We start from the raw sequence: 13,077 nt of genomic DNA, 5'->3' as shown, positions 1-13,077 counted from the left end.
AAGATCTTCTCTGGACTTTGGACTGAAACACAAGTGCTGATTAAAGTCTCTTTCACTGCCAAGCCATGGGATGGGATAAAATAATAAGAATGCCAATATTCCCTTAACTGTTATCAGGAGAGGTGAAGTTCAGCCCTGTCAACCCTCCTCCTTTTTACACACAAATATAAAGGTCCAAGACTGCCCTATGCGGCATTCTCTGCAACAGTCTCTGCAAAAGTGGTTCAGATATTTCATCCTTTAGACACACATACCCACTACCAATGTCTCGACCTGGCAGTATCAACTTAAAAAATGCCTTTTTCGAAAGTACTGGATCAGCTGGAGGTACTTCCATCTATAGGAAGTCATCCCTCAAAAAATACCGGACACCCAGCGTCCATGGAGGAGCTGGTGGCTCTGGCACCCGAATTTCATTTGGCAGTAACCACGGCAGCTCCTTTGGCAGTGGTTTGCAACGCAGCACTTCCATAAATGAACTGCTGTTTGCCACCAATGAGAAAAGTACCATGCAGAATCTGAATGACCGTTTGGCTGCATACCTGGAAAAGGTGCGCGCCTTAGAAAATTCAAACTCTGTTCTTGAAAACCAGATCCGGGAGTGGTACGAAAACAGTTCCCCTGTTGCTAAGCAAGACTACAGTGCCTACTTTAGAAAAATTGAAGAACTCCAAAATGAGGTAAGATTCTCTTTCGTTTCTGAACAACTTACTGTAGGAGGCCGTTAAGAGTGGACAATGTACTGTTTCTAAAGTTGTTTAACCCTGATCAAGAACTGGTCAGTTAATAAAATCATTTTCTTCTAACAATAACATTACAAAATTTTTCAGGAGTTGTCACATACACGGTTGACATCACGAAGCTACGATAAGTGCCTTTCTGGAACTGAATACTGTAGAGTTGTCAGTTGCCTACCAATTGTGCAGAAAAAAGCAAAGGGAGCAGAGGGTCTGGCACCCAAGTAGTTTAGCATCTAGTTATACTAGGGCTGACCTAGTCCTGGCAAATATCAAACATTTCATTTTCTAATTATCTGGCATTATCACCATCTCAAAGTCTTTCTAAAGATGGTGAACTGCTGAGATGTGGGTGAGGGCATTCAGCACATTCGCAACTCTTCTATTCTTAGTTGCTGTTGATCAACCTTGACATGGAACCATTTTGCTTGCTTGCTTGCTTTGTGGCCCATCCAGACATTTTTGCCAGGCTATTACATTATTCTCAGTGTTATCTTTTCAAAAAAAATTAAATCCATTTGCAGTGCCAATCCATCAGCGGGTTGGCAAGAACATTTTTGCAGAGATGCTGTAATTAATATATACTTTTAAGGGAAAAATACTGATCTAAAAATGAAATTATTAGTGATAATTAGAAAAATAATGTATTAGGATAACAAAAAATAATGCCAGGAACTCATATTAAGCGGCACCTGATTATTCAACAGGCAATAGCAGATACTCCATTATAATAAAGAGTGAAGCTAGCATTACAATGCAAGTTACTTGTTACAATTCAACACTGGACGGGATATTACTGAGCAAGAAAAACATCCTTGATCAAGGATAACATCATATGATAATATAGCACTATATTAAATATTGTGTGGAAGACTTTTTATTTCACTACGTTAGCTTTTCTAAATATAATCTTGGCCCCATAACTAGGTCAAAATCCAGAGTGAGAAATGTTGAAAATCTATGTGTCATTCCAGAAACTCATACAGTTCCTTGTATAATCCTATATATATTAATTTCAGGAAAAAATACCATATACATTACTGTTCCGGCTTACATACAAATTCGACTTAAGGACAGACCTTGGGAATGGAACTCGTTCTTAAACTGGGGACTACCTGTATATTATTGCCTACCATAATTGATGTGGGAGATCAAGGCTATCAGGAAGGAGGGGGTGCATTTCAGCAGGGGAAAGGAGACAAAAGACACACAGTCCGCAGAGGGAGCGTGGGAAGGGTAAGAGGTTCAGGGTCGCCACTCCCTAGAATCTCCCAGGTTATATCATAAGTTGCAGTAGTATAGATTTGGCAAGATTCTGTCTTTGAGGTGTAAGCAAATAAAGGAACTATACTCGGCTGGACTGTTTCATCGTTGTTCTTGCGCTGGGCCTGACAATTGTTCTGTTGTTGTTCTATAGTACTCCCATGACACTTGTTCTTCTCGTGTTTCTTTTCACCCATCAAATGGTTTTGAAAGTCCAAAAGCTGATGAGAAATACCTTACGTGTGAGATTTTTAATTAATTCATTCCACCTTTCTTATTATCAGTCTGCAGCTATTCTAATCTCCGTCATGACATTATATTTGAATAAAAGTAAACATATTGTAGGTAGCTACCTGGGTGGGTGCCATTTAGTGATGTGGTGGGAGGGGTAGTTATGTATTACTACAGTTTCTACAGCCATGATGATTTCATCACTATTGGGAGAAACTAGTTGAAATAACAAATCTGATTTGACCTTTAGCATACACACTCTTGCACTACTTTCAGCAAGGAAAGTAGAATTCCTGTCAAGATGCTAAGAAATGGAAGATCAAATTTACTTTAAATCTGCAGTTTGGCTATCTAGAGCAAGAAATATTTGAAACAAGAAAGAGGTAGTGGAGTAGAAGAGACACACTGGTTCAAAGTTTTGTGCAGACAGGAAGAGAACCCAGCCAAAGACCTCTAAAGAGCTAGAGAGATTTATTGCCAGAAACCAGGGGTAGGTGAAGCTGGTACCTAAGCTGGAAGATCCTATCATCTCTCCTTCATCCCTCTTAGACTTTTTAAATCCTTTTATTAGATTGTCCTATTTTATAGAAATAATTTATAGTATGTGTTACAAACTGCTTTGAGATTTACAGTACACAGATAGGTATGCTTAATGGAGGATGGATGGATGGATGGATGGATGGATGGATGGATGGATGGATGGATGGATGGATGTTCCATTCACAGGGATGGCCCATGACATTTTTCTGACATGAGGATGACTAGGTGGGGAATAACAAGCGCGGCATGCTATCAGAAGTTCATCACTCCTGGTTTACAGCGATGGCACAATATACATATTATACATTTTAATCAGAGTGGAATGGATTGAATAAGAGGGCACCCCAATTACAACAACATAATTTAAGAAACCTTCTTTCACTGACTGTTAAATATGTGAGCACTACCAAAGGCTTTGTTTCAATGGGGACTGTTATTTTACATATATGTGGGATATTATATTGGGCTCTGGGCCCTCTGAGAGCTGGGAACTAGGTAGGTGACTTCAGACAAATGCTGAACAAGCTTTTACTTCAGATACTCCAGCTGTCAGGACCCGTCCTACAATTAGGCACCATTCAGCATTTACCTCAGGCAGCAAACAGTGCTAGCTTTGTGCCTCTTAAGCTAAACTATTGCCTTCAAGTGCAGTGGAAAATATTGTTCCATCACAAATGCATACAGAATTTGACAGGGTACTATCTTGCTTTTCACCTTAGGTAGCAAATCATTTTCTGACATCTCAGTTCTTGCACTGAATATTGAGCTAGATTAGATGGCCTGTAAGACTTTCTCCATTTCATTTTACTCCATGAACTGGGTACATAAGATCAATGGTCAAGTAATAGTACATCTTCAAAACCATGGTATTTAAGGATACTTCCATCTATTTCCAACTGAGTGTCCAAGCACTCAACTTGAAATGGAAGCTGCTGCTTTTTGGATAAAGCTTGAAACCCCAGTCTCAAATACCATTTGGAAAAGTGGCTGGGTTCCTAACACACAGTTTTCCTATTCAAGTATTATTCTCAAGCATTTAACTTCTGAGTTTATTCTGCAGACTCCAAGCCAAAGAGTAATGCCTTGCTTTTTGTTTATATTTTGTTGTTCCTCAGATTACTAAAGCCCGACTAGACAACACCAAGATCATCTTGCAGATTGACAATTCCAAGCTGGCTGCTGACGATTTCAGAGTAAAGTACGTACTCTAAAAATTAAAAAAACAAAACAAAAACTACAGAAAGCATTCAATATCTTCAGCAAGATTTAATTACCAAATGCTATCATGAAAGCAAGTGGAAGCTATGTTTCATACAAAAACTTTAAACAGGAGCACCATTGGAAGGAGCATTTAGGAATGACAATCGGTTCTTCCCTTTTTCTTCAGCTGTTCTATATAACTGCAGCTCTCCTTTCCCTAAAGCTATAAAGGTAGAAGAGTAACTAAAAACCAGTACAGAGGGATAGTGTCTCAGAGCCTTTCTTAGGATGCTACAAACATTCCCATGCCATTGCCTTCATCTCATACTCAGCCCATGGAGCAGATAATTTCAGTCATGGTGAACTGTGCTGGTATTCCAGTAGTTTTCTTCTCAACCCAACAACAACCAGTGACAGTTTTAGTGTGTACAATCTGCTGAGCATCACTGCCAGCGTTGGTAGCAGCACAATGAGATGACCAAAAGGGGGCAAGATGAGCCTGGCCCTTGTTGGTCACTTTGTGCTGCCATGTACACATCTATTTCATCCAGTCTTTGCCCCTCCTTCTTTTTCCCAGGAGGGAAAGAATAGGGCACAGCTGCCACTGTATTTGGAAGTGTGCCAAACATGCAGTAAAGCTGGAACGCTTCACACAGTTTCGAGAGAACTACTTCCACTTCATCAGACCGCTCCTCCCCCAGGTCCTCAGCTGTCCAGCAGGCTTCTATTAACAGCAGGTTACCTGGGCTCAAAATAAGGTTACCGTACAGCTGGTCCATGGGCTCCAGGAGATGGCAGGTTTGAAAGAGGCAGGCTTTCCCAGTTCTCCAGGCATCCCAGTAGCTAAGCAGGGCTTGGGGAAACAAGGGTTTTGACAGATGGCTAAATTTGCAGGTCCAGCCATCTGTGGAAATCGTCCTCCAATCACAGTAGTGATGGGGTCAGTAGATGATTTCCTGCTAGCTGGTGACATTCATAAGGAAAAGGGCAACAAAGCCAGAAAGTTTAAACCAGTGTTTTTCAAACTTTAAGATGCATGGACTTCAACTCCCAGAATTCCCCAGCCAGCCAACATCTTAAAGTTGCCAAGTTTGAAAAACACTGGTTTAAATCAATGACTGTGTTTAACAAGTGCAGCACAGCACAGATTGGGTCACTACCATTCAGCAGCATACTAGAACAGAGGTTATAGAGGCAGGATAGGAAGCAGCAGCAGATAGTATGCCAATATAGCTTTCTTCCTCTTTAAGGATGGGTGGAGAGTACTTTAAGTAGGTCATGGGGAAAGGGCCTTCAACGATTAGTGTGGAAGGATAAAGCACTCCAAGTCAACTACTCAATATTTTTTCAAATCCAAATCATTGTCTTCTGGTATGACTTAACAAACAAAGCTAGTTTTGCAGGCTTTGTTATTTCTGCCCAAAATGTACCATAGTGTATTGTGGGAATTGTTGTCCTTGTATCTCCTAGCTTCAAAGATGTCACAAAGTTTGCCTTCCAGACTTTGAAGAATATTTTAAAAAATGAATCTGAAATGAACTCAAGACTTGATGTGCCCAAAGAACAGTCTAAAGAAAACACATTATGACAGGTTTTACCAATGCTGCCTTTCAGCAAAGTGCATCTAGATCAGTGTTTCTCAACCTTGGCAACTTTAAGATGTGTGGACTTCAGCTCTCAGAATTCCCCAGCCAGCATGGCTGGCTGGGGAATTCTGGGAGTTGAAGTCCACACATCTTAAAGTTGCCAAGGTTGAGAAACACTGCTCTAGATATTGCCATGGGTGTGGTCCAATGTTAAAATAAGTTATATGCTTGGAGTTTTTTGTGTCTTGCTCAATCTAGCTTGGTCATTTGGGAAAGAACTTAACAAAGGCTCCAAAGCTGAGTTCACATTGGAATATGTGGTAACGCTCTCCTGCAACAGATTAACTGCACTGTAAGCAGGAGCATCTGCAAAGTTGATCAACAACATCAAAATGGCAGGTGTGACCAGGTGATTGTTGTTAAAAGGAACAGGGCTTTAACTGCCTAGTCACACCCACCATTTTTATGTTAGTGACTGCTGCTTCTGAAGCCCATGGCCAAAACTTTTTTTTTCCTATCCATTCATTCGTGTCTGATTCTTGGAGACTGCCTGGACAAGTCCCTGCAATTTTCTTGGCAAGGTTTTTCAGAAGTGGTTTGCCACTGCCTCCTTCCTAGGGCTGAGAGAAATTCATTGGCCCAAGGTCACCCAGCTGACTTTGTGCCTAGGCAGGATTAGAGCTCACAGTCGCCCAGCTTCTAGCCTGATGCCTTAACCACTACACAAAAACCGGCTCTTGACCAAAACTTAGTGACAATTAAAATAATGTATTTTGTGGCTCCTTAATGACTACAAATTGATTACAAGATTATACAGTCTTACACAAAGAATTCCTCTTTAGGAAGTGGCAGGTGTTTGGGAGAATCTATTTCAAAGTCATCAGAAAACAGAATTTAGAGCTAACCTATCATTAAGAAACCAGTAGTATGTAAAACATAAAGTGGAAATGGTGAAGGAATTGATTCCTTTGTAATAATCCTGACTTGTTATACATTTTTCTAAAAATGAATAGATATGAATGTGAGCTGGGGCTGCGACTAAATGTGGAAAATGACATCACAGGACTGCAGAGACTAATTGATGAGCTCACACTAGTTAGGACTGATTTGGAGCAGCAAATTGAAGGTCTGAAAGAGGAACTGGCTTACCTCAAGAAAAATCATGAGGAGGTAAGGAAACATCACCCATTGAATCAAACTTATGAATTTTCCTACTGAACCAAATGTTTATTATGAACTACAGATCTGTAGAAGCCACAAATTTCTCTGTTGTAATAGACATTGCAGAACTAAGCCAGGAAAAAAGAAAAAGCACACACAGACACAGAGCTATGTTAACCAGAATCACCAGAAAGCACCATTCCATGCATGAGGACTATCAGATCTGAGCTGCAAAAATCGAGATGATCAAATCCAGATGACAGCAGAATGATATAAAAACTTTGCTATGAGCTAGTTGGTGTCTGAATTTTTGCAGCCCAAACTAGCCTAATATACTAGCCTGGCCCAATGGATGAAGAAGGGTTGTAGATGCAGATAGGAACCGCTAGCTTTTATAGGCCACAGACAGGAAAACATATTGGAATAAAAAACAGTATTTAGCCATCAGAAATAATATTCTCTCACAATAATGGGGAACTTTGATTCAGACTAGGTGACCTTTGAGTTTCCTCAGCCTGCTCTTCATAGACTAACTCTAGATGGACCAACTTTAGATTTCAAAGCCTTGCCTCTCTTTTTACATGGTTCTTCATCTTGGACTGGACATCCCTTCAAATAAAGCATATACAGGACTGAATGCCCTTCAAAAAAGGACTGTCCTCCTTAAAATTGGGATACCTTATAACAGGATTAACTTCCTTGTGTTTCTGAGAAGTCCTCAATTTTCATCTTCCTCCAGCCAGCATGGCTAATGACCTAGGATGTGAGAGTTAAGGTTCCAACATCTGGAAGGGAGCAGGTTCTGAAATCTGCTTTACATTCATAATTCAATTATATTGCCTCTATTTCTTCTCTTCTTTGCTTATTTCATTATTTCTTTTAACCAAGCTGTTGAGATTAAGAAGGAATCTAAGGTTTATATCAATCCCAGTTTCTTTAGGAATTCTATGTGATGGCTGAATTGCCACAAATCAAAGGCATACTTATTTGATTAATAGGCTAAATTTACAGCCCAGGACATTTTAATGGAATATAGGAACTGATAAGAATGTATTTCTTGAATTGACAATAGACTTAATTAATCATTATTGTTAACATTTACAGGAAACAGGAAGATTAAACCGACAGCTAAGCGGGAATGTGTCTGTAGAGGTAGATGCTGCTCCAGGCGTTGATCTGGCCCAGCTGATGGAAAACATGCGCCAGCAATATGAAGTCATGGCTGAAAAGAACCGTCAAGAGGCTAAGAATCGGTTTGATAAACTGGTGATGTTTGTTATTATATTACTTTACAAACTGCAAAAACTATATTACAATTTTGTTTGTGTTTCTTCCTGCAACACTGTAAAAGAAGCCGTTAACTGTTCTACTCCACAAACTGGAAATTCAAGCTAAGAACCCCTGAAGCCTTATTAGGCACATTGGCCCCACACAGAAAAATGCAGACCAGCTTCTTTATTTGGACCAACACATTTGAAATTCAGATACAATATTTTTTATTTATACAGCATTTTTCTTCAGGTTTAAGGAATGAGTGGAGGAGCAAAAATATGTCTGTGATCATAGCATTTGCTTGTATCCATAGATATATTTCAGAATAAGGTTAGAATAGTGATGTTAAAACTAGAGGCATTTGAAATATTTGAATTTTGTGAATTCTGAGGTAAACTAACAATCTAATACTAGAATAGCCCCTTTCAGTTCTTATAAGTGATAGTAATAGTAGTAGCAGCTGCAATATTTATTAAATTTATATGCCCCTAGCTCCTACTGTACTTACAGTGGTGTACACACAGATTTTGTGTGCAGATATAGTCAAGGTATATTTCAGATTATATTTAATCAGGAGCATCTTTCTAAATCAATTGAAGTATTTTAAATCTATAATTTAATCAATCAGCTTAACCTTTTATACTGTATTACAATATCATTCACCTCTTATTCCCTAGATTTTTAAAAAAATTTCTTTGCACTTCAGATTGAACAATTGAACGTGGAAGTCACCACAACTACCCATCAACTTGAAACACACAGAAGTGAGATTACAGACCGGAAGCGTATACTCCAAGGCCTGGAGATTGAACTCCAATCTCAACTGAGCTGGGTAAAACCTGATAATTAAAGTACACAAGATTGCAGATCCTTTTGCTGGTTGTTACACTTGACCTCTGAATTTAATGTAAAGTGTAATTTAAAACAATATATTTCTCCCCAGGTAGCTAATTATAACTTTTATATTTATTCAATGGTAATTTTTGGAAAGCATAGAACTACTGGGAAGTCTGTAAGCTGTGTGCCCCTTGTATTAAAAAATGTATTTGATTCATTATGTAATAATTTAGGGCAGACCACAGATTTCTGAAGCTTTCTACAAAGGTAGGTTCCCCCAGTGTTTACTTGATTTGAAGTTAGCTGGTAAAACAGCAAGCAAGTTAAAAACTGTTATTAGATTATTCAGTAGTTTCAGAGAATCAGGGATTATATACTAAGGCAACCAGATTTAGCGATATGCTGATATTAGTAAGATTGAATAAAGCCTATTAGACTGAGAGTAATGCTGCTTGTACTGATCAAAGAAACAGAGTCCAACACTTTTACTGCCACTCATTTTAAAATGAGTAGCATTGTTAAATCTACCTTGATCATGGATAGTTGCTGAGCAGGTAGGAGGAAGCAACTTCTAATGAAGCTTTTCACAAATTGACATCTTTCAGTCTGGAGGCCAAATTCTAGCTTGCACCAGTACCTGTCCATTAACCCAACTATACATCTGATACCTTCCTCTAGAAAACTGAACAAGAGAATGCGGTGGCAGAAACTGAAGCTCGTTACAAGACAATATTGATTCAAATTCAAATGGCCATTGGAAATCTTGAGGCACAACTAACGCAGCTGCGGAATGACATGGAGCAACAAAGTATGGAATACTGCAGCCTCTTGGACGTTAAAGTCAAGCTAGAAGCAGAGATTGCCACTTATCGCCGTCTACTGGAAGGGGAGGATTGGAGGTAAATAATTCAGTTCAAAGAAGCTTAAGTGGGAAAGTTAGCAGATGGCCATTATCCAGGGAAAAGGATGCTACAAACAGAATGGGGAAAGCTGGTTTCCAACAAGGTAGTCCAAAGACATTTATGTAATGGTATGTGGGAATTACCCTGTGAGACTGGGTGAAGAGTTGCTGCCTAGGGAACGGGCAGATAAGAGGGAACACAGCCCACGGCTGCATAGTGGGCAGAGCAAGAGGCTCAGGAGGTTCTCAGGCTGTAAAGGTGATGGTGGGAGAGTTGTACTTTCAGACTTGCAAGATTCTGTTAATGTAGCTTTACAATAAAATAGAATTAGTTTATCTGGCCATGTTTCTTGTCTGGTCTACCTGGTAAGTTTAAGGTGGCCAGTCACAAAGCAATTTGCAATATGCTAGAAAATGATGCTAGGCCATCTTTTCTATGTGAGCAATTTTCAGGCCACTGAAGAAACTCATATAGCTCATCCCAAAAGCAATATGGTGTACCTTGACTTGTTCAGTGGCATTTGCTCTGTCAAACTCCTAGGCAAATGGAAGCAAAGAACTAGGATGTAGCAAATAAATATGGCATTTAATTCCTTTAAATGATCTGTGCTGAATTGATGTCCTCTTGAATTGTGCTATAATGCTCAGGCATTCTGGGAGCTGTAGTCCAAGATATCTGAACAGTACCAGGTTGGGAAAGGCTATCTTAAAACTAGACCAGGAGACTGACAATATATATTGTTTTGTTTTGTTTTTTAACAGAATGATTGTTACAGATTTAGAGACGAGCAAAGAAGAAATTGAAAAAGGTAAGGGTATGCTCCCCACCCTGCTTTCCTCATTGAAAGATTCACCACTTTTGTGTTTTTTCCACCAGAAGGAACATTTCACTGGAAGGAATAATACTGTCTTGATGGTGGATCCTGTTCTATGAAACAACTGCAGCATAAACTCTAAAATAGTATCATATTAAGAATAAAAATTAAGGAACCTTGAAAATATCACAGTCCTGCCATCATGTGTGATACTGGCTTCCCCAAAGTGGTTAAGTGTATCCTGCTCACTGCCAGCCACCATAAGGTCACTTCTGCTTTATATGAAGCCCACAAAAAATATAAGAGACAGATATGTAGCACAGGTCTTCAGAGGAAAGGTCTCAATGGTTCAATCGTAAATAAGTTGTTATTTCTGGAAATATCTGTTTACGTGAGCAGCCAAATTATCTGAGCACTGAAATGTGGAGGCATCAAACTGACATTAGATTATTCTTCACTTGATGAGAAATAGAGCATGCATAGCTTCAAGGAAGCTACAGCATAGATGAATGTGGAAAGAATGTTCTACAGCAGTGTTTCTCAACCTCAGCAACTTTATGATGTGTGGATGTCAACTCCTAGAATTCTGGCTGGGGAATTCTGGCAGCTGAAGTCCACACATTTTAAAGTTGCTGAGGTTGAAAAACTCTGTTTTAGAGGTAGGATACCCAGACCATTATCTGTATTTAGCCATGAACCTCATTGTTCCAGAGGCTCATCTTTCAATTCCTTTATATTCCAACCATAATAACGATATGACATTAACAGAAATCTTCTGAAGGACAAGTTAAAAAAAAATGATGCTACATTAGTCATGCCAACAATGATATCATGTTATTGTTTGCTGACTGAAACAGTTTATCTACCTTTATTTCCAGAAAAGAATAAAGTTCTGAGGATCAAGACTGTGGTTGAAGAGATGGTGGATGGGAAAGTAGTATCCTCCCAAGTTAACGAGAGGGAAGAGAAGATGTAGAGTCAACCATGAAATTAATTGCATGTTATGTTTGTAATGGCAAAAAAAAAAAAAAGATTTCAAAAATTGTCTTCCTGAAAGATGAGAAAATGCTTTGCTGTCAACTTAAAATTAGCATTCCCCAATCCAGTGTTCTCCAAATGTCTACCATAACTGGAAGGCAGAAAAGGTTGATTTAGAAAGAGAAATCTGCTCTAAAAGAATGATTTGAATCATGTTATTTATATATAATTTCTTATTTTGTAATTTAGTTACAAGAACAGAAAGTCTTTGTTTCCTCACTGGCTGCATAACTGTGTGCTTGTTGTGTTAAAGCCATTTGCCCCATTGAATGATTTCCCCAGGGTTTCGGTTCCCTGAGGCAAGGGATGGGCAGAGGTTTTGGTCCAGAGAACTGCCCCAGACATCAAGCAAATCCTCTCAGATATGCCCTTGAGCATACACAGCACTGTGCACACAAAGCACTTAGCACATGTCCAATCCATGACATTTGGCACATGCTTCGTCCTATAGTCATGCACACTCCTTAGTTTTAAAAATTAAATACGACAAAAGGGAAGCCATGACACTTTCTTCCCAGCAAAGGGATATGTTACTATTACTGCATTCTTGCTGCTCTGAATCCATTGGTTCCCCCCTCTTCCCAGTGAAGGATCTACTTCATTCCAGGACTAAGGCTGGTTTCACAGGGAAAATGGAAGGATTCACATCACTATTCACAGACAGCTTCTGGGAACTGCGGGCAGACCATGGACTACAAATTGACCATTCCTGTCTGAGGAAGTATATTGGATTGAGTGGTAGTGGAATTTTGTGCCATTTGATAAGTCACTCATGATTCATGTTCTCTTAATTTTGATGGAAATTCCGTGAAATTAATGGAAAGTTCAAACTCAGATTTATTAATCAAAATAAGTTCCAGCATAAAACTGGTTCCAACCCAACTGCTTAATCAGTCATCCATATTAAAATTTGGCATTCCAAAATCCTTGGTACTAAATAGAGGTAAGTGTTAGTAAACACCTGGGCCTTAGATTGTGGAGAAAGCTTTAAATAGAAAAAAAAAAGGACTATTTTTAAAATATGATTCTATAAAACATGTCAGCATCAGTTAATATGATGGATGGTTCCTATTACTTGTTTTTCTGTAAATGATGTAGCTCTAAAAAGCATTTTGTTTGACCCTGTCTTCTTCCTGCAATATATGATTTTAAATTCTAAAGTGGAAAAAAAACTATATGTCAAAATAGTAATGATTGTATTTTAATTTTTAAAAAATCTGTAAATCAGGGAAACATAAATTTACTTGATTAGCAATTACAACTCTGCTTATCTTTCTGGGGACAGAAGAGATAACATGAATAAGAATGTTAGGCCAATTAATATGTTGGAAGTAAATAAACAGGGCTGTTGTCCAGCTAGAGAGGCAAATATGAATTACAAAAAGCACTGAACTCAACAAGCATAAAAACCTGAATTGGCAAAAATGAGCTGTAGAAATCTGCTTTCTTTTTTAATTAAGAAAAGAATTGTTTTGCCATAGAAGAATCCTAAAATG

General features: G+C 38.8%; 1 protein-coding gene across 1 annotated transcript; it reads left to right on the top strand.

The window, feature by feature from the left end:
• The first annotated feature begins 184 nt into the window (after positions 1-184).
• LOC103062009 (keratin, type I cytoskeletal 19-like) lies at positions 185-12,842 on the top strand. The gene is made up of 8 exons (XM_007440237.4): positions 185-680; positions 3,887-3,969; positions 6,571-6,727; positions 7,823-7,984; positions 8,697-8,822; positions 9,506-9,726; positions 10,491-10,537; positions 11,422-12,842. Exons 1-8 carry the CDS (start codon positions 264-266, stop codon positions 11,517-11,519), a joined length of 1,311 nt encoding a protein of 436 aa, XP_007440299.2. The 5' UTR covers positions 185-263; the 3' UTR covers positions 11,520-12,842.
• The last annotated feature ends 235 nt before the right edge of the window (positions 12,843-13,077 follow it).

Source organism: Python bivittatus, unplaced genomic scaffold (genome assembly GCF_059951505.1).
Source record: "Python bivittatus isolate LINGU-HERP-01145 unplaced genomic scaffold, Pbiv_v1 ctg000410_np1212, whole genome shotgun sequence".
NCBI lineage: Eukaryota > Metazoa > Chordata > Lepidosauria > Squamata > Pythonidae > Python > Python bivittatus.
The sequence above is the reverse complement of the archived record's forward strand: the minus strand, read 5'-3'. Positions and strand labels throughout refer to the sequence as shown.

Coding starts and splice junctions, on each gene's coding strand:
- LOC103062009 (XM_007440237.4), top strand. CDS start 264: ATGTCTCGACCTGGCAGTATCAACTTAAAAAATGCCTTTTTCGAAAGT. Junction 3,970..6,570: donor GCTGACGATTTCAGAGTAAA/GTACGTACTCTA, acceptor AAAAATGAATAG/ATATGAATGTGAGCTGGGGC. Junction 9,727..10,490: donor CTGGAAGGGGAGGATTGGAG/GTAAATAATTCA, acceptor GTTTTTTAACAG/AATGATTGTTACAGATTTAG.